This window comes from Hesperophylax consimilis, chromosome 16 (genome assembly GCF_061612785.1).
Source record: "Hesperophylax consimilis isolate HC1 chromosome 16, BYU_Hcon_1.0, whole genome shotgun sequence".
NCBI lineage: Eukaryota > Metazoa > Arthropoda > Insecta > Trichoptera > Limnephilidae > Hesperophylax > Hesperophylax consimilis.
Genome location: NC_142851.1, coordinates 21,817,477 through 21,840,921, shown reverse-complemented (window position 1 = coordinate 21,840,921; position 23,445 = coordinate 21,817,477). Strand labels below are relative to the sequence as shown.

The following is a 23,445-nucleotide window of genomic DNA, read 5'->3' as shown; positions in this document are numbered from 1 at the left end:
GGTTGGGTTACAACGTCCAGCCAGTACTGTGTATCGAATTAATCCCTCTGACCGGAGTATTCTTGTGTATCAGTATACGGTGATGATTTAAAACTCTTCTTGTGTTTTTCTGCAGTGCATCGATTCAAATACTTAGAAGATTTCGGATTTGATTTCGAACAAGTTCCAACAAATATTTGATAGATATCAATATGAAAACGAGCTCTGGCGGAGACTTCGAACATTTCTGAAAACTCTACCGCTGAATCTACCATTTATGCATAACTTCCACGTTTCTCACTGCCAGCAGTGTGCTCTAATAACTGCGCACAATAATAGCTCTGACAAATGATGTATTCACGTCCATGCGAACAACCAAAATTATTAGAACCTCATTTTGTGACCAAATCTGATTTGTTAGGTACTCCCATTTTCCGATCCCCACCACCCTCCATCCCTTCATCAAACTATAAACTAAAAAACATTATATTTCGATCTTAATTTTTAAGTGTGTGACGCTTTTGCGTTCGCTAAATTTATCTTCAATTTAATACAATTACCTTAATAATAATTCAAGAGCGACGCATTGTTTCTCAGGTTCAAAATTAATCCAATCATTTCATGGCTCAGTGACTTGATGACTCGCAGATTAGGACCGATCACGTGCATGTTAGATTAAGTAAATATTGAATATAAGGGACTCAAAGCAAATTATAGACATTCCATTTAAATGCAATTTATCAGTTTCGACCGTGACGCACTTCAAAGTCGGACTTTCTTTCGATAGCGAAAATTATTACCAGCTTATAAGCCTCTAATATATGTATAACAAATCAAGACAATCTCTAATTTAAAAAAGTTAAACAAAAAAAAATTTATTTAGAAAGGTTTTTATATACTATTGAAAAATGTTCTGTCTGTCCAACTAGGAGAGATTCCCGTTTAAGGACTAGCAAAATGTAAATAAATTGACATACATATTTTGTACAACTAAAACATTTATATATCCTGACTTCACAGAGAACCGTTTGACATAGTTTTTTTACAATTATTAAATCAGACCAAGATACGGTTCAGAGTGCTAAGATACCAAGAAAAAATCGAAGATTTTTTTGTATATTTTTGCGAGGAAAATCAAAAGAATAATCAAAGGATTCATTAAAAAATTACTTTTAACCATGAGCTTGCACACTGTTTTGAAAAGTCGTCAATAACAAGGCTAATGAAATTGGCTTGGCTTTATTGGGCAAGACACGTAGCAAGAATGAAAGAAAGTCAATAAACCTGCAGGACGAATGAGGAGAGATTTTTTGAAGATGAGCAATTACAAGGACGAAGAAGAGCTGACCATCAAAAAAGCTTTTTAATAATATCATATGTTATTAATCTTAATCTTCAGAACGAATACGGTTTATTGGAAAACCGAAGCTTTGATGAAGCTAAGGCCCCGTAGTAAGCGTTCAGAGATGGTTTGAAAAAGAGATACCTATATAAATACGAATGTTAGAGAATGTTACTAAAATTAAAATACGATAATAAAACACGACTCGTTTGAAATAGAGCAAAAATCTCTCTTCAAATGCTTTAGTTGCAATTAAAGATACCTACACTGTAATTTTTTTCATGTCTATAACATATTAATTAACAGAATAAAACGTGTTTTAAATCATTTTCGGAGCTTATTTTGCGATTTTTTTCTATCGTGGGAGTTTCATATAATTAACGTTTCGGCATAACAAATGTATAGATATTATCTTCAAAAATAACGTATATATTTTTTATTGAAACTTAAAAACTTTAGCTAACGAGAAATAGAAATTGGGTATGCGGGGGGTTAATTCGTGGCTTGGCTCGCAGAAACTTTGTCTAGTTTATACGCACGCTTAGAAGAAACTGGAAAGAAAAAGCAGGATATCGGCAGGAGTAATAATTAGCAACCCGGTTAGGTTGGCGTCACCAACGACTACATAGTTAACCATATCATGTTATTTTTTTTATATAAAGGCGCATTTATCATAAAGAACAAACAACGGCTGCCTATGACACTAGTGCAAATAAACTATTGGTAATCAAGCCATGTTCATTAAACAATGCGATGCTGTACTATTGCGCTTGTACAAAGTTATTCCAGACATGTACTTCTAATTCAACGTACGAATGAACATATTAGTAGGTGCACGAAATTATGCCTCGGGTATTGAATTTCTAATATCCATTATCTACACAATCACAAACGGTATTGTCTCTTGCTTGTCCCATTCAATAATGAACCAGTATGATCTAGTAATCGACCAAACACAACGGGTTTGTGGCATATGAAGCATGGAGTCAAACACATTTGTGGTGCATGCGGAGTGCTAATATGATGGTGTAACTACAGACATTAAAAAAATTGTAACTCACTCACCAAACCGATTACGCATATAGTTAATGTAAGCACTGAATGTGGAATATTCTCATCAAACTACAAAAAAAGCTATTATAACGCCTATGTATAAATCCGGAGATTTGAAAAAAGTAAACAATTATCGCCCTATATCATTAGTAACCAACATAGTGAAAATATACGATAAAGTAATAAAACAAATTGTTGGTTACATGGAAAACATAAAATGTATTTACCCTAGTCAATACGGTTTCAGGGAAAAATTAAGCACGTAAGACTCAATTGCAGAATGAAGTAGATTTGTTTATAAAATATTGGATAAAAGAAAAAATACTTTAGTATATTTATTGAACTCTATAAAGCTTTTGAGAGTGTTTCGTATTCAAAATTAATTGTAAAAGTAAATAATATAGGAATAAATGGCAAATCTAAATCGTGGTTAAAGAGATATCCCTGTCAAAGGACACTGCAGGTAAAAGTAAACAACAAAGTGAAATAGAAAAAATAGATTTGGGAATTACACAAGGAACCGTATTAGGCCCTATACTATTCATATTGTACGGTAATGTACTTTTTGAGCTCCCAATCATTGGAAATATTTTATTTTATTCGGATGATACAGTTGTAACGACTGAAGAAAATACTTGGAAAGATGCTGAAATATCGTCAAATAATACAATAAATATCATAAAACTATGTTTTAACGAAAACTTACTGTCGTTTAATGTTTAAAAGGCTCATTTTCTACATTTTAACCTAACAAATAATATTTCAAATATAAACATAAAGCTCACTAAAGAAATTGTCTACTTAGAATTACACCCTGCAACTCCAATGGATATGACTCTGATAATAACATCAAATGGAAAAGTCAAATAAAGTCTCCAGCAGATAGAGCGAGGAAACTAATTTAGATATTTTGTAGACTTAGAAATACAATATCATTAAACACATTAAAAGATAACAAACAATTATAAGCAATAATAAGTCGCCTGAAATATCAATACAATTTGAATATAGGTATATCCCCAGTAAAAATAAATTCCGCCAACGGGAATTTATATCTATATTAAGAGATATTAGGAGATATTTTCAATTTGTATTGATATTTCAGGCGACTAATTATTTGTTATCCTTTATGCTTTGCATAAAACCTTGTCTTATAAACATTAATTTATCATTAAAAAAATAAAATTAAAAGATATTAGTTTTACACTTTCGCAACCTGTGCTAAAAATGGAATCGTGACTTGGGAGGTGCATATAAATCATCCCTACTCCCACTCGAAACAAAACAAAAATACTGATAAAAAATATCTTTAAAAAAAACCATAATATTACCCAACAATAAATTTATTCCGAGATTTCCCGGTTCCAGTTCCACTTTACAAAAATTTACAACAAAATTGCATTACTTCAATTACGTCTAAAATTAAAGATCTTTTTTAAGAAACAATAATATCCCACCGCTAAATAAAAATGAATTGAAAGGAATAAAATTATTTTATTGATTACCCCTTGATACACGAACAGAAAAAAAGCATGACAATTATTAAAAATAAAAATAAATTTTAATACCACCACATAATTTTTATAATTTTCACTTTATGCTCAGTATATTATGTTTTGGTTTATCATTACTTCTGTATTATGTAAATCTTATCTACGTTGTTTATTACTTTTATATATTGACTTTAAAGATATAAGAAGATAATCTTTAAGGTTACGTTGTCTTATCTATTATCATTTTATATCTTTATAGTAGTTTTAATATATAAGTTTTCCTCCCTAAACACAAGTATCAGCTTTATTGGAAGAGCATATATAAAAAATAATATATTATTGTTGCACTTGTAATATTTTTCTTAGGTAAATAAAAAATTATATTAATATTGAGATATTGTTCAAAATATGTTGCTTCCGATGAATTAGTCACAAGTTTGATGTGTCTTCCAGGGTGAGGAGATCCACCACAACATCTCCGCGGGCGTGATCCTGAGCGACCACAGTCTCGTGCTGCAGAGCGTGGACCGCAAGACCGCCGGGGACTTCACCTGCCTGGCTGCCAACACCGAGGGCAAGGGGACCAGCAACCCTGTTACGCTCATCATCAGATGTAAGTCAATCATCGTCATGTACATCATCTTATCCATATCTACTCGTATGATTAGTTGCCACATTACTTAGTATCATTTCCCTTACTTCAAATGTCCTGGTGAACAAGGTTCCTCCACTCTTCATGGTCAGCGTTGAATCTAAGTCCAACGCATTGGAGATGTTCCCGGATTAAAATTTGTAATTTTAGTGGTCCCTATCTTTATAATTTTATTTTTCTTCATACTCACAAAATCAAAAAAATATACATACCTTTATATTTTCACCATCGCTATCCTCATTATCGCCAGTACCCAACTTCGACGTTTCAATCAATTACGTATTCCCTTACATATTAATATAAACACAATATTAATTGCAAACCTTCAAGCGCTGATACTAATTACCGACTCATTACAAGTTCCTGAAACTTCACTTTGGTAATTTGCAAACTTGTTCCAACTCTGAAATTCTGTATATAATATAATCAATGAATGCAATGAGAGACGAGTTCAAACATTATATCAGATACCACAATTATAAATATATTAACACGCTCTCAAGATATCCATGATTGATGAGTATTTCTTAGATCTTTTGAAAAATCCTACACTGTTATCTCTCTAATCTTGGAATTGAATGATTTTAGACAACTCAACCAATTTTTAAAAAGATTCTCTTTAAAACCCTCTGGAAGATTGTGGGAGAATAACCACCACATTATATTTTCATAATTCGCAAAAAGGGCTGAAGCAGCAACATTACCACAAAATATCACAATGTGCCGCTACAGATCATAGATTATCAACGTTCAAAAAGTGTAGGTTAAAAATTAACTTGGAATGACAGTTGTCAATGTTACTCTGTTTCACGTGAGAGTTTTGCGAGTTAGTCGTGTTTCGAAGAACATTTTGTCCAGAAACTCTGCAAAAAAGCCGATTAATTATTTTTATTCAGTAATTTTTATAATTTTGAGCTGATCTCTTTGCGAATTCTACTAAATAATTTTATAATAACCTTTTCAAGTACCTGAAAAATGTTTTAGTCATTCTGTTATAATACATAAAATTATGAACTTACATTTGGGAATAATGATCAAATTTAATCACCTTCCTTGAGGCAACGGGAAAAACTCAAGTCCTATTATACTATGCAAAAATATGCATGTCCTATTTACTGGCCTCTTGAGATTATTTTTTATTTAATTTATGTTGTTTATTTAGTTCCAAAATTACATTTTTATGTCTAGTATAAACCTTTTTAACTTCTTTTGATTGCATTAAGAACACTTAAAACTTATTTTTTTATCGTATTTAGGCATAACCGACAAAAAGCAGCAAGGCTTTTAGCTTCTTTAACATTTGTCGATAATTCATTAAAAATCTTAGATTTTTAAAATAGAGATTATTTTGGGTTCTCGACAAATTTGATTTTGGAAGTCTAAAATCTTCACAGTTTCTCGTGGGAATTGACCATATTTTTTCCAGAAAAGGGGGCAAAACAGAACAAAAACTTGCTTTAAAACTGTATTCAAATATGTAGATAATTGCTTGATCCTTTTAAAGCGATGTTTGAATTAATATAAAGACATTAGTAAATAAAGTCTTATTTTCAACATTAATCATCATCCAATCTTTAATGCAACGCGTAATGTTTTTGCGGCTTCCATTCGTTATTTAACCTCTGATTTTCCACAACCTTAACGTCCGTTTTCTGTTCACGGTTCAGCACTCGGATATCACTGTAAAAAATGATCTGTCAAAAATACATGTGCAGAAATTCAACTGCGCGAAATATGAACTCTCTTTATTCACACTCAATGGGGGCATTAATCACAACAGACTGAGCAGAAAAAAATGGAACAACTAGCCCCACTTCTGGGGTCCACTAGGGGCCACTGGGGATGCAAGAGGGCACTTGGGCGCACCACCTGGTGCGTCGGGGCTCATAAAACCCATTTCACCAATACAGGGTAGGCTAATAGAGCGGGAAGACTGACTTTCCACAGTGGATTAACACAACTTTAATGTGTATCTAAATATATTTGTAGATCTATCAATTTAAAGATCCTAGATTTTTTAGCATATGTGCAATAGGTTACGGATTATTATTCTAACTTCGGTTACCTGCCAAAATGAGAGCCCGCTTTGTATCGGTGACTCCCGCTGTTCAGAAGCTTATGAATATGAACAAAGCCCGGTAGTTTTCTATCTGGATAAAGTCGCTCATTTGGAACAAATATCTGCAGATAAATGGCCGTAGATTGAAAGATTTCCCAGACTGTAATTATAGAATCCATTTACTTGGAATTCAGACTGACATCCGCTATTGCGAAAGGGAGGAGGAGAATTGACGCCTTATTCTTCCATCCATGAAAATTGTAAATATTTTTTCCAAATTTCCAAATAGGTATAATGAAAATTTTTGCCTAATTTGGTAAACTTCTGTGTAATCTAACGAAACATATATGTTCATCCCAGAATTTTTCGACCCTGAATGAACAAAATTAATGAAAGTACCCATTTCCATTACTAAATATAACTTTTCTCGTATTTCTACTGTCCGATCGTGAATGGATATGATTACAATGTCCACTGGGATGAAGAGTCAGTGTGCGGCGCTTTGATTTATATCCAGAATTTGTCATTCCGTCCGATTTGGTCCGAATAACCCCTCCTCACCTCAAAACCTCTGCATTCGTCCAGAGCTCCGGGCGTGTCAAACCCAGCAACGCGCGGAAAAGCGTATTAACACCCGCCTCAAGCACGTGAAAAACTGCTCGGGTGAATGGATTCGACTTTTTGATGGGGAGGCTTTATTTTACTAAGGCCGATGATCCACCCTTGTGATGGGGGGACCTAGGGTTTGACATCCGGCCCACTTCCTGCCCTACGCGCGGAATAATATTATTGTGGCTTGGTGTACTTTCGCGCCATTTCTACAACGCGTTTACCGCCATTTCGGTTTCCGGTCGGGTGGATTTGAATTCGAAGCCTTCTCGGGAAATAGATTTCGAATCACTGCGTATAAACATTTCGATTACGTTTTTGAGGTTTTTGAAAGGTGTGTCGTGGGAATGTGCTTACATGTTTTTGACGACGTGTGTGTGTACCAACTGGTAATTTGAATTGACTTGTTTTTAAAACACGTTGTATCTGGAGAACGAAATGGATTTGGTTTCTTAGTTAGATTACACGGAAAGAAACACCGTGGTATAATGATTGAGTGGTTTTTATATGGGTGTCATCCAATATCAGTATCAACATATTTCTACAAATATTATATCAGAACCTACATTTCTATGTTTCCACCATAAAACATCTCTGATCTCTGATTGTTTTAGAGTGGATTTAGGGTATATTGGGGATATTTTAGTTGATCGATAGAGAATGTTTTATTTTTGTCATCGAAAAAAGAATTGATGAAGAGCTGCATTTTCTAAAGTTTTGCGTTTTTTGGCATAGGTCTTCGATTGAATCTTGGATGGAATCTTTAGTAATTTTACAAAATGTTGGTCGCTAGTGTAGAGGAACTTTCATCACTACCATGATAAAAGACACTATCACCTATTTTGACATCACCTCTATCGATCTAGAGCAAATATAACGATAAAGACATTTCCCGCGTGGTTAACGCGAATCTATTTATAACTACCGCCGTGTGTGACAAAAAACAATGAAGGAGTAATAGTTTTTACACGGATTACAACTCGCATTTCCTTCAAATCCCGGATCAATCCGTAAAATACATCATAAAAATGGCAATCAAAACGGAATTGCTGTCATAAAATAACAGATATTTATTTCTGATAGAATGACGCCATTTGTGATGATGTACCGAAACGTGAAGGTTTAACAAATAATCGAGTTCCCCGTTCATACTATATAGTCAGAGGCGGATTAGCACCAAGTGCGCACCATACAAAAAATACATACTTACATTAACAATTACTACTTAAAAGTGACGAATTGTAATTAGTTTCATCACGTAGGTACTAATTCTAACACTAATTCGTAATTCCCGATTGTGCCTTTCGGTACCTACAATATTCTAATTATTACCAAGATTGTAAGAAATGAATAAATTATTTCTTACAAGGTGGAGTTTTTATAATTATTTTGTTTTAATTATGTGTAATGTTACTTTGATTTGATTAATATTTAAATAAATTGGTAAATACGTATTAAATATTATTTTAATATTTGCTCGTATTTCATGTATTGTTTTTGGATTGATACATGTATTGCTTATTGATATTTTTCGTGTATTTTTGCGTTTATATAGTATAACTAAGTAATGGACAGTTGGTATATTCTTTCGATATTGAACTTTCACAAATATTATCATATCCGTTGATAAACATGTTGGTTATATAGAGGTCTCAACGACATGAGCTGTATCCTTGATAAGAAGTATTATATCCGTTGATGAACATATTGGCTATATAGAGGTCTCAACGACATGAGCTGTATCCTTGATAAGAATTATTATATCCGTTGATGAACATGTTGGCTGTATAGAGGTCTCAACGACATGAGCTGTATCTTTGATAAGAAGTATTATATCCGTTGATAAACATGTTGGCTATATAGAGGTCTCAACGACATGAGCTGTATCCTTGATAAGAAGTATTGTATCCGTTGATGAACATATTGGCTATATAGAGGTCTCAATGACATGAGCTGTATCCTTGATAAGAAGTATTATATCCGTTGATAAACATTTCGGCTATATAGAGGTCTCAACGACATGAGCTGTATCCTTGATAAGAAGTATTAGGTATATCCGTTGATGAACATATTGGCTATATAGAGGTCTCAACGACATGAGCTGTATCCTTGATAAGAATTATTATATCCGTTGATGAACATGTTGGCTGTATAGAGGTCTCAACGACATGAGCTGTATCCTTGATAAGAATTATTATATCCGTTGATAAACATGTTGGCTGTATAGAGGTCTCAACGACATGAGCTGTATCCTTGATAAGAAGTATTATTCAAACTTTTTGTATCGATATGGAGAAAAACTTTATTTGATTATTTTTATTAGTTATTGTTAGGGCCCCTCTCTGTCAACGAGAGGTCTAACCATTGAACAAAATCAGTGCTGGTACCTAAATCCGCACCTGTATAGATTTCGTCATACAACACCCACATTTACCACACTATCCAAATGCTTGTTTGTCACGAAACTGATTCGTTGCATAGGAAATTATATATTGATTATTCCAAATTTATTCGTTTAGAACTTATCAGTCTACGTGTATCTCAAAAAATGTATGGGGTTATAAAAAAAACTCTCAATAAAACATCAAATGATTTAAGGCATACCGCTGATAACTCCGTTGTAACCTCTCCCGTTTTCTCATAAGCGATAAATTTCCCTATCAGAAGGAAAGATTATAACCAAAATCTAAGCGGAAATATTAGAACAAAATATAATCGTATAAAAACAAATATTTAAAAAAATATATGGTCATTCCGCATTACTTGCAGCGTGTTGTAGGTATTTTTGGAAAAGCAAGAATAACTAATGCGCTGATGTCACAGTTTTTATTCGCATGTCAGGTGGCAAATTTATTGATGTCATGTTGAAAAATTCCAATCGAAAATCGCTCCGTTTTGATATTTATTACTGTACCTAAATTTTAAAATTAAAATCGGTAAAAATTCAGATTGTAGGGTTCATACATATTTTTAGGTTCATAAATATTATAATTTCAGCACTAAATGAACACTTACTATGAGCCAAGTAAATTTCACGATACCGGTGCCTCAGTAATTGAGAGCTTTTGCTGCTTCACCACATAAATATCCCGCTTTAATAGTTGTATATTATTATATCGTTTATTATTCAAACCAAAAACGGCAAAAACTTTGTATGCATCCGAAGTATTAAAGAGTTCGCAATTAAACAAGGTACAACTGGTAAGTTTATTCTGCACCAAGAAAGTATCTAAGCCTTTGTTGGCGGCCTCGCTTGAAATAGAATTAAATCTCATTCAAGATTTCAACCACTGTTCAAAAGTGTAAACTCCGTAAGCTGTAGTGCGATGTCCCTTGGAGAAATAATAGCAAATACCTAGAATTCCCGAGATATTATTATACTATATTTTAAGGCAATGTGAAACATTCTTACAAATAATACGTTCTAGTCCACTACTTTAAAGATCAACACTGTGTCATTGGTGAAACTTTTCATTCCCCCGTCTACTCGAAGATCGTTGACGAGGTATTTAAGAAATAAGACTGGACCAAGCACACTTCCTTGGGGCACTCTTGCAATACTCGTTCCTTATAAATAATATATGTACCTTTAATCGTATTTTTTACCAAAATAACATTTTTCCCATTTTCCAGACGTGCCAGTGTGCAGGGACTCTACCGAGCAGTTGTTCGGCGCTCTCAAGCACGAGACAGTGGCCTTGCGCTGCGAGGTGGACGCAAATCCGCCCCTGGTCAGCTTCCACTGGACCTTCAACAACTCCGGCGAGCAGACCGAGGTGGCACCGCGGCTGTACAGTGGAGAGAACCTCGTCTCCAGGCTGAACTATACGCCGGCCGGAGATATGGATTACGGAACCCTGGCGTGCTGGGGGGTCAATGCAGTTGGACATCAGAGATCGCCGTGTCTTTATCAACTCGTTGCTGCAGGTTCGTTATTTCGTTTTTACAAACATTCCTCTGGATTAACAATTTTTTGGACTATTTTATTTTCCATTTATAATGTTTTTCGTATTTTCTCAATTACCGTAACTGATTTGTAGTTTTCCTCTCAACCATCATGGAATCCCATGCTAATTAACTCTATTAATTTTTCCAGGACGTCCATTTCCCCTTTCCAACTGCACAGTGGCCAACCAGAGTGCCGATGGCCTGCGTGTAGAATGTCTGGAGGGATTTGATGGAGGCCTTCCCCAGTCCTTCCTGATGGAACTCCTTGAACTGCCTGGGCTCAAGGTAAACAAACTTAAATACCACCGATAATTGTTAACATTCTTGAAATATGTTATTTGACTTTTGTGGTGGTTACTAAGCCCCTATTTATCGGAAATTTTTGTACTCTAAGAATGTTGAATTTATTATGTCGACTATTATTCTATTTACATCGATTAATTTATATGTACTATCGCCCATTCAAATATGTGTTATAAAAATTGTGTCTCGTAATAAAAACACTTACCCGAATTTCAGTAAAAAAAGTTGTGGGTTAAAGAATACATAACGTAGAGCATTTTCGAAAATCGATTTAACAGTAGGAGTGAGGTGCAGTACATTGGTTCCAATAAAAAAAACGTTAAAATCATTACGACTTAAATTCTAGCTTTTTGGAAAAGCATGCCAACTATCTTCTTCAGTTCACTTCACTTTCTTAGAGCATGCGCAAGCTTCCAGCCTCTCACTGCACACTGCACAGCCCTGGAATTTATTTAATGTGCAATGTACATTGTAAATTATTCTTATGCAGAAAATGCGGCGAAATAATATTGGGTTCATCACAATACACGCATTTTAATATTTTAACTATATGTTGCCATTGCTGCCTACCGTTTATTGAAAAGGTTACAAATTTCCCTCTCTTTATTTGTAATAATTTTCACTTTTACCAAGTTAAATTCGTTTTCCATGTTCCAGCTGCGCTACAACGTGAGCAGCCAACGCGCGCCCCCGTCCTTTGAGATCGAGGGTTTGGAGCCCGGGGCGAGCTACCGCCTGAACATGTACGCCGTCAACGGTAAAGGCAGGAGCGACCCTGCCGCCATTGAGACCGTTGTGTTCAAAGGACAGGCCAAATTCGTCGGTGAGTACACTGGCTGTTATTGCTTTATTCGAATTGTGCGCAAAGCTTTGGCGTTTCGCAGATTTGTCTGCGGGCTTCATTTGCGGGGTACTTGCAAGTTTGCTTCGTTTTATTCGTATTTCTGTGTGCGACAAAACTGCATGCCACGGCACTCATTTCATTATATTGCAATATATTGCAATTCATATTATTGCAACTGGAATAGCGATGGAGAACTCCCTAAAAATAGCCGAGTTAAAAACAACGCTCTATGTGTCGAGGTTCGACAATAGTGTAACTGAAGACAATATTCGAAACTTTATCAATTGTAAAATAAAAGGAAGTAATATCCAAATAGAAAAAATAATACAACGAAATCCCACGCAGTTTGGATCTTTCAAGTTGACTATACCGAATACGGATTTCAAAACCTACATGAACAAAGAATTTTGGCCGACTGGTACTGTTTTCCGAAAATTTATTGAAAAAAAATACAATGGAAAAGAACAAAATTAAGATAATCTCAATAAACTGCAAAAGTTTTAAACGAAACGTCAACTTCGTTATAGATATGTGCGATATCTACGATGTAATACTTTTGCAAGAAACGTGGTTATTACAAAACGAAACATCGAATCTATCCAAAATTCATCCGAACTTCCAGGGATGGGGTACCTCTGCTGTAGATTTATCAAACGGACCGCTACGAGGCCGACCCTACGGAGGAGTCGCAGTACTTTGGAGGAACGAGCTGCAAGCTTCAATAATACCGTGTGGAGATGACCGCATCGCTGGTATTCAGATAACCACCAACGGGGGGACGATAAGCATACTGACTGTCTACATGCCGGTATGTCACGCGGACAACCTTACCGACTTCACCAACTACCTTTCCAAAATACATACGATCATTCAAGACAACGAACACTCTGAAACCATTGTTAAGGGAGATTTCAACGCTCACCCATCCTCCATATTCGGGAAAGAACTCTCTCATTTCTACACCGAAAATAACTACAATTGTATCGATATTGAAAGACTACCGAATGACACATATACATATATAAGCGATGCACACAATACCACTTCCTGGCTCGATCACTGTATATGCACCAATAATCTTAAGAACAAAATAGATAGTCTAAAAATACATTATGATACCGACTGGTCCGATCACAGGCCGACATCTTGCGTAATCGCCGCTGAAAAATTACCTGCAACTATTTTTAATATTCCACAACAGCCTAATAACATAATATGGAGAAGGAATAATAATAAGAAAATCAGTGAATATACGTCTGTAGCAGAAGCATTACTTAGTGTAATCTATCAAAGACACTCCAAATCCATTTGTAATTCGGATTCTATATGTGACAGATGTGACCATATAAAAAGCATGGAAAATATATACACAGACATCGTTGAAGCTCTAAGTAAGGCTGCCAATACCGTATTTCATCGGGAGAACGATCAAAACAAACCAAAAACACATCGTGACATTGCTGGGTGGAATCAACAAGTTAAGGAACACTACAAAAATTCCAGATCGGCGTTGATGGAGTGGATTAAAAATGGGAGACCATTACATGGTCCCATTGCGGATGAAAGAAAACGAAAAAGGAAGGAGTTCAAAATAGCTCTTAAACACTGCCAAAGCTCCTCTGAACAAACAAAAATGGATGATATCGTAAAATCACTTGACACGAAGCAGTTTGCCCAGTTCTGGAAGAAAAGCAATAACCTGATCAAACCAAAAAATCGAATCGCCAGCCAAATTGATGGATCTACAAACACGGAGGAAATTGCTAATACTTTTAGAAGAACCTTTGCAGATATTTCTGGAAATGAAATACCGTCTGTCCCTGATATTATGGAATTTGATGGACAAAACGTTTACCTCTCTGAAAGCAGTATAATGAAGGCCATAACAGGCACTAAGGCTGGTAAGTCTCCGGGACATGATAACTTAAGTATTGAACACATAAAATACGGAGGTAGATACATACCCAAACTACTACACATACTGTTCAACGCAATACTTAAACACAACCATATACCGGGTGCAATGACGAAAACGATTATAACTCCAATCCTGAAATCGGGACAGCCTGACATGACTAACTCCAGCAATTACCGGCCAATATCTTTAGCAACTATAACTGCAAGATTATTTGAAAGGGTAATATTAAATGAGATAAATGATAAACTAATGTCTAAAGATAACCAGATGGGATTTAAATGTAGACTATCCACTAATATGGCAATATATACTGCAAAGCAAATAATAGAATTCTACAAGAAACGAAAAACTACCGTATACGGGTGCTTCTTAGATCTAAGTAAAGCCTTCGACAGGGTCTGTCATAAAACATTATGGGATAAATTGAAAGCTAGGAATATACCTACCTCATTTATAAACATACTATCCCGATGGCACTCCCAGCAAGAAAATGTTGTACGGTGGGCAAGTACATACTCCCAGCCGATATATTTGCGGTCAGGAGTAAGGCAAGGAGGGTGTATGTCCCCCATTCTATTTAATGTATACATGGACGAGTTGTCAAGTCGCCTGGACATCAGAACGGGCTGTCGTGTTAACAGTATATGTATGAATCATATAAGCTACGCGGACGACATGATCCTCCTAGCTCCGTCGATCAAGGGATTAAGATTACTCCTAAACATTTGTGAAGAATATGGAAAACAGCATAATATGATATACAACCCGAAGAAGACGGAATTGATTGCGTTCCACCACGGAAAAAGTCAAGATACAAGTAATATGCTCCCCGTATACCTTAACGAGGCAAAAATAAATAAATGTTCGAACGTGAAATACTTGGGGCACATTATTAATGAAAACCTATCGGACGATGGCGATATCGAACGACAAAGGAGAAGCCTTAGCATAGTTTCTAACATGATTGCCCGTAGATTTTGCAAATGCAGCAATACCGTTAAAAAAATACTGTTCAACGCATTCTGTACTGGCCTGTATACTTGTGAGACATGGTGTCACTACCGAACTTGCTCGATGGAACGACTCCGAATTCAATATAATGACGCCTGTAGAATAATATTTGGATACCGAAGATACAGCAGCGCATCGACAATGTTCACGGAACTAGGACTGAATGGATTTGCCGGCCTGATGAGACACCGGGTCACTGGAGCCAGGATGCGGCTAATGGCCTCCACCAACACGTTGGTGACCGCAGCCTACCAGCACCAAGCGCCACTCCTGAGTGAGCGCTGGGCCCAAGCGCACTCAAGACCACACCCTGCATAGTTTTCCTTATTTGATAATTTATTATATCTATTGTACAAAAAAAAAAATGTATATCTATATGGGACGTGTGGGATTGCACAAACCTCCCCACATCCTGGAATAAAAAATATTATTATTATTATTATTATTATTATCAACTCCACAAGTTTAATGAAATGCGAGAACATAATATTATTCATACATAACGGTTTACACAAATCCGGCACTATGGGAGAAAATAAAAGAGTGGTTCGTCCCACTCGTTGTTCGGTTCTAATGACTTTTGACGTTTGACGTATGTAATTATGTAGGTGACTTCGACAAGACTCAAGAATAAGAATTTCGACCAATGTATGCACTTTCGACGGCGATTGCGAGCGGCCTGGATTGGAGAATCGATACCCAGATGACCAAATTGGAAACTAATGAACGAACAAGATCTATATATTTTTTAATCTTGTTTTGTATCACAAATCTTATACCTGTGTTACCTATCTACAGTAGCGATGCCCTGACTACATGGTAAGTTCGTTGTAGATCTCGAATTTATTCATGTTTGAGTAGGTAGTTTTCTACGTATTTCGAAAAGTATACTATAGCAATATTCAAAATTCCCCAGACTAGCGTAACTTTGCGAGTTGTGAGTTGCGTTCTTTGAGTCGAGTAAATTACACTAGTGTGTTGGCAGTAAACTCATTTTGCGACGCCGTGTGGTACAAACCGGACTTTTATATTTATTTATTATTTTACATTTGATACAGAAAATTTATAAGTGACATATTAGGCGAAATTATGTAATAGGATATGGGATTTAAAAAAATATATTTAATATTAATACAATTTAGGTTAAAAATAGAGGTAGTCCAGCAAAGCCCACACAGCTACTTGTCTGCCGGTTCACCCTTAACGATTTGTCTTACTTAATCAGAATATAAAGAAGAATTTTACTTATTACATTCATGGAAATGTAAAAAAAAATTGTTTGTACTGTGTTAACATCAGAAGAAAAAATAGTTTACACAGTAAAAGTATGAAACTATATGAAACCGAATGCAGGGTAAATAACGCGACTCACTCACTACACACAGAATTACACTCGTCTTGCCTCAGCCTTAGCAGTCAACATCTGATATCCTTTGATACAATTAAGACCAAAACCTTCTAAGTGTGTTCGATGTCTAAAGTCTTTCAAGTTTGTTTTTCCGATCCAGGTAACGGAGGAAGCATCCCCCTGAGCCCCGTGCTAGCCGGTCTGATGGTGACAGCCGCCCTCCTGGCCGCCGTGGTGTGCGTGGTGTTGGCTGCCCTGTACAGAAGACACGGCTCCGCCGCTGCCCCGCTACCGGCCAAACATGCTCCCCTCAGGTAAGTCACCTCATCCTTGTGTCACATCTCAGTGCAGAGATCCCCTTACGGTCCTGCGAGTGAATTTTGGAATACTAATCCTAGACAGGCTATCACAGGCTAGACATAGTGAGGTGAAAATTGAAATGTAAGCAATAATAGGAATATAATAATAATAATAATATATATATAATAATATATAATAATACCACGTGAAGAATCAATAAACAATCGCTTTTTATAATACACTCGGAATATTATTTTTCTGGTGTCCTTCAGAGATCAATCGTAGGCCCACTTTTATTTTTCGTCAATCACATTGTTTTAGGTCAGTTATTTCTTGTTTTAGCCTATTCACAGAAGATATCTTATTTTTTAAAACGCCATATAATGGTTTTTACAATACAGTGATAATCAAATTACAGGCGTACAATGGTAAACAGGATAATAATAGCAACAAATTAAAGAACAATTATTGTGTAAACAAAAACACTATTGCAAATGATGCAGTTAGTAATATAAGTGCTGTAAGACAATGCATAATTCAAAATAAATGTAAACCAGTGTAACAATAGTTGAACTGCTTTATACTAGGTTTGTATAAGACCTGTCAATAGTCGAAGTATGGGGTGTCTATAATAATAGTCAGTAGTATGATAAAATATTTATTTCAAAATATTTCTAAAAATTTGAAATAATTTAGAGGATTGGCTGCATCTTTAGCCAGACATCGAAAAAAATTCAGTAAGGCCTCAACGAAAGACACTTCATTATTTGCATATGTCTAAATATGTGTTTGTCTTTCACAAGAGCTTTCTAAATACACGACCAGAAAAAATAGTTCTAGCACTTAATTTTATTTCAAAATCTACGTTTTATTTGTTGTAACAAGAGTGTATGATTGTCTCGGATCCAATATTTCAGTAGCCAGAGTCCATAAAGGCAGCTCCGTCATTTCCTTCATCTCCCCAGTATCGTCTTCACAAAGATGGAAGTCCACGTCATCTGCAATATTACATTTTTGCCTGATGTACTCAGAAAACTGTCCTATGTTGCAATTCGGATTGACGATGAGAATTTTATTCCTTTTTTCGTCTCGGATTTGTTTAATGTCTTCAATTTCTTCAGGTAACAAGTCACTCATGTCTTCGTCTTCATCGGGTGTTGTATTATCTCTGTGTTTTATGAAAACTATCATTTTATGATCAAACTTGAGACGAGGTAAAATAAATCATTTACACAGTAATATAATTAAATCTATATGACAGTTTTCACGTTCTCACATTTTTTTATTTGAAAACAGAACAACACAAAATCTTAGTGGTAGATAGGTGCCTACCTAATATTAGCTTTACTGTCTGCTGTCATCACGTATATTTATTTTTAAAAGTAATGTGTGAAAAAATTATTCTTTCTAGAAATTTAATCAACCTAAAATTTTTTATTACTATGGCAACACCATGGTCTTTGACGTTTGTTGTACACAGTAGAGGTGGGCGTTTCAGCTTATTTTTCAAATAACCGGAACCGTTTCGGTTTTTCAAAGTAAACTGTTACTCGAAACTGTCTAAAAATAACGTTCAATAATTTTTAGAAGGTAGCGGCGAAGTGTGTAGTAACGACGGAGTTTCACGAGAAAGAAATTCGCACAAAAGTGTTTTTTTTAGTAACGGCTTACGACGGGTACACGAACATAGTTAAGTCTATTGTGAGTGATTTATTTACCAGTTTTGTGTTGCGGGAGTTGTTTTAAACATGTTGCGCAAAATTCTCAAACGATTTGTGCTCTATTGGTATCATTTCATGGGGGTTTGTTGCGGACGGAGTTACGCGTTTTTTTTAAACGGTATTCCGTAATCCTCGAAACTGTTTCACATTATTTCAATCGCCGCTAGTACATATTATGGGTTACTGAGGTCCGGTTATCGGAGACCAATGTGGAACCGGTTACTCAAAAAAAACCGTTGGGTTAGGGTGGGTAGAGATTCTAAGAAAAAAAGAAAACTGTGCCATTTAAAATTCGGTAAAGTTTTGTCTAATTCCGCTTCGTGCGAAGGCTCTGTAAAAAAAAACATCACTTGATTTTAAACTCAAATATCTAATGGAGACAACTATTTAAGTCGAGTAAACATGCACAAAATAGGTTTTTAGGTTTGATAATGGCCTCAAAAGCCGAAACAGCTGTCACATTAAAAACTGTAAAAATAACAGAAATACTTGCAGAACTTAATAATTATTATAACATTATTAAATTTGATTTATTTTAAATTTATTTAAAAAAATTTTAAAAAAATTTAAAAACAAAGGTTTTTAGGTCGCTAGTTTGGGTTATTTTAATATTTATGCGTATTTTCCAACCTTCAAACCAAACTTTGATTGAGAAAAATGGAACTTTAATGCATCTTTTACCAATTCCAGTGCTTTTCACAATTGTTTGCGTCTTAATCGTCCTAACACCGTATGGTTACAGAAAAAAATACGTACTTAGACCACTGTGCTTTCTTAAACGTACATTTTTTTCCTATGAGCCATCTTGCTATTACCATTTGATACCTTTTAAAAGATCGCGATGCCCTTAAATTTATGTCCACAATATTTTGCCAACATGAAGGTAAATATATAGTGCCATGTCTTCTTTTTTGTCAGAAAACGAATATTTCAGCTCTTCTCATAGAATCGAGAAGAACACTAGAAATGTCTTTCACATAGATTTGAATGGAAACCAATTTATTTACTTAGTACCTTTTCGTTCTAGCCCATTTAGCACCCTCTCTGTCCCTCGTACAATTGCCTGACATTGATACCGTCATCCCATTTGAATTTCATGATGATGGTGAAACACAAATATAAAATTTAATCAAAGTATGATCATTTTTTTGTATCTTGAAATGTCCACATGGCATTTGCTGTGTAATTTTATATTTTATGATTTCAACGCATTGCTCATACTGTAGAAAAAGTTAAAAACCAGATAGAAAACGTTGTGAAAATTTCATGATGCCAGAGCTCACCCTTCCAAAGAACTCTTCCAACTTTTCACTACTGACAGTTGTGAAATAGAAAGAAAATGAAAACTATATTAGAAAAAGCGTAAGATGCAAGTGCAATTCTGTTTGTTACTAGCTGAAGTCCCCGGCGTTGTATGGGCTTTACAGAGAGTTTTTAGAAATCTAATGTAGACAGTGACCTTCCTCTTGTTTTGAAGGTCAAGTGTGGGAAATTTCGTCATCCACAGAATAAAACTGTTGATTTGTATAAAAATCAAATCCACGCCATCCGGTGTCCACCATATGGCCGCCCGCTACAGACATTCTTCTTCACGTTAATATATAAAGAAGTAACTACTTTCGTATAAATCCACATATATGTACAACCACATATATAGAAAATACAACATTCTCCACAAATTTATTTAAAAAAACAAAAATTATCAGTTCCATGGAGCTCTAAACGGCAGGACCACAGCATCTGAAAATTGATCAAATGCATTCTTGTTTATCATCCAGGTCACTGGATGGCCTCCACCGCTCCGGCGAGTCCCTCTGTACCGAGAGCCTTGGCGCCCCAGGCATGGGGGGTCCTATGCACCCCTCCCCTCGGCCCCCCTCACCGCTGGACTACCCCTCCTGCGTGGCCGCGGGAGCCTTGCCTCTGCTGCACCCCTCTAACACAGTCACGGACAACAACGAAGACACGGACCCTGACATTATACCCAATCAATATGGTGAGGACGATTAACATAATACTTTTTTAATAAAAATGTACCTTCACAGTGAGAAATTCCAGTAAGAAAAACATTAACGTTGGTATGATAAAGCCGGCCTTAAGGCCGTTTTAACTGTACAAATGCCATGGTAATAAGTCAAGTTTTTAACTGTCCGACCTTATGCACTGCGTTTTTTTTTAAATATGAATGCCGCTAAGAGTCTCAACTGCTCCCAACCATCTGGAGCCAGTGAGACTATGGCACCTTCAATCGTGGTATCGTTGTGGGGCTGAAAGTAGTGTCGAGAGAAAGGAGATAGGGGGAAGAAGGTGAGGCAGTAACTGGCTATTCAAATCTGTTTACCAAACAAAGCTAAAGCCATTTCAAGCAACGTTTCAATTCTGAATCGTGCTATTACACCAGGACGATACTGAGAGTATCTCCACTCTTCCAAATAAAACAAATCAATCAAATAAAATTTACTTGCGCACGCCGGGATTTAAACCTCCAACCTGCGAGAACCTTACCGCTCGACCATGGAGGCCGTCAATATCAATGTTTCTTTATTTTATTAACCTCTTAAGGACCATACCCGAGTATACTCGGGCGGCTATTATGTGCCAGAATTCAGAATTCATACTAAAGAAAAAATTTTCACATTATGCACCACAACATCAATATTCAGTCCCATTTTGGGCCCGAAATGGCTTTTATATGAGGATATATATTTTGAGTAAATAAAATTCATTGATAAGAAAAAGATGTTTTTTTTTAAATTTTTAATTTTTAAATCAATCTTCAATCTGAAGGGGTTAATAGAGCAGATACGGCTTACGTATAATTCCCGTGATCACTATCTCCCATTCTACCTCATTCCTTTAACAGTAACCCGGTACCTATGATAAAGTTCACCAGGATTGCCATTGGATATGTGTCTTCTGGTTCTACAATGTGTCTTCCCAGGTATCTGAGCCTTGTTCCCAACAGAGCGGGACATTGGCACCATAGATGAATTGGAGTCTGTTCACACTCTTCACATTTCCTACATCTATTTGTGTTTTTCATTCCCAACAACTGCATTGAATTTGTAGACGCCATCCGTGACGTCACCGATGACCAGTCTCAAAAAGCCTACTTTTTTCCACCAGCACTGTATTTTGTAAGGGAGTTGAGACATTTGTATTCTAAGGATTACCCGCTTTTAAGATCGAAGAGCACTAGGTGCTAAATGTTAACATCTTATCACTTATCTTATCATATTGAATCAAAGTGCAAGAATGCATGCACATGATAAAAAATTTACCGGTATATAAAAACCTGCATTAAAACTTTTTCATTGGTTCAAATAATGTGAACTTGGACCAGAGTTGCCAATGTATATGTTCTAAAATACCCACAAGAGATGAAGAGATTTTTAAATTCCCTACAAACCCCCACAAGTTCCTTTACCTCCAAAATGAAACAAAATTCTATTGAAATTAGCAATCATTTTGTATTATCTAGTCATTTTCGGATTTTTTCTTTGGTTCAGGCTTTAAAAATAAATAGACTTTTTTTGAAAATTAGCTGCCAACGAAAACGAAATGTAGTGGGTTATCACAATTATTGTAAATATTATTTTTCATTTTATTGTTGCTTAGAAGAACTAAACGCACAAACAGACAGACGCAGATAGTGACTTTATTTTATACTATTTAGAGATTAGTTAATGGAATGACAGTATATGGTAGTAAAAAGAGTCTCTTCGTGCGCTTACAGTGAAATTTGATTGGCTCTCTTTATTTATTTGTTAACGGGCATTATGTCAATTGGAAATATTGGCATTTATTCAAATTCAAATCTTTATGCAAGGCACTTTTATTGGGTATCGTCTCATACGTGTGTATGCCTCCAAAGTAATGTAAGGTGCTTTACTCGCTAAAAGGAGAACTCGAACCTGCAGAAACTCATAGTCAAAGTGAAAAGTAAAAGAAACAGGGTAAGATCACTAATGCGTTAAACCGACAGTATCCCAGGCATCCGGAATATCAGTGTCCGTGGCTGTGCAGAACCGTGAGGAGTCTGGTTCACCAAGGCAATTGAAGTGGGGGCGAAATCCTCGGCAATGAAGTAATGACTCTAATCAAGATGGTTTATTTTGTCATTCTAGAGCGAAGGCCCGTGTCCAAGGGCTACATGAGCCTCCAGCGGACCCCATCGCAGCGCCTCATCACCAAAGTATGCGGAGAGGAAGAGCGTTCAGACCCTGACGGAGGGGTCTACCAGTTTAAGCCCAAGGATCTGAAAATCACACCCGCCAACGTGAGTCATACAATAAAACATTATGAATTTATTTTCAACCATTAGAGACATTGTGCATAATGACATGAGTTTGTGGCGGGCCACTCCAGGGATCACATCACCTATTTATATCATGTATAACCAGGGCTTACCTGAGTAAACTTACGAAGGGCCACTCTCTTAACCATCACTCGGACAACAAGACAATCCTGACTAGACAACAGCCACAATCCTGGCCAACAAGAGAGCTGCAAGAAACAGATGTTACAGCACCAAGAGTTAGCATCTTGGCTTTTCACTCCAATTCCTTCCCTGTCTTTTGCCCCACTAACAACATGGCATATAAAATTAGATTTTTTCCTACTTTTTCAAAATTAATATCCAACTATTTTATGATATTACCACTGAGACTATGAATAGAATGTCTAGTTGTTTATTTGTTTTTCGCTTTACACCTTTACTACTCGTCCCAATCCTTTACACAGAAAGATGAGAGCCTCACTACACCGTGAATATGGATAAATTCATATAACTGAACACATTATAGAAGAGTGTCTTCTCCATCGGCTTCCCGAGAGGATGCCATCAACAAATAACCTGAGCATCC

General features: G+C 36.0%; 1 protein-coding gene across 1 annotated transcript in view; it reads left to right on the top strand.

Annotated features, from left to right (window-relative positions):
* Positions 1 to 23,445, top strand: part of side-IV (sidestep IV transmembrane protein) — a 919,468-nt gene that overhangs the window by 891,323 nt on the left and 4,700 nt on the right. Inside the window, exons 10-16 of the mRNA XM_089641040.1 lie at positions 4,321 to 4,480; positions 10,821 to 11,114; positions 11,284 to 11,420; positions 12,096 to 12,261; positions 16,720 to 16,873; positions 20,359 to 20,576; positions 22,708 to 22,859. Coding sequence (XP_089497166.1) covers positions 4,321 to 4,480; positions 10,821 to 11,114; positions 11,284 to 11,420; positions 12,096 to 12,261; positions 16,720 to 16,873; positions 20,359 to 20,576; positions 22,708 to 22,859 — 1,281 coding nt within the window. The remainder of the gene's footprint in view (positions 1 to 4,320; positions 4,481 to 10,820; positions 11,115 to 11,283; positions 11,421 to 12,095; positions 12,262 to 16,719; positions 16,874 to 20,358; positions 20,577 to 22,707; positions 22,860 to 23,445) is intronic.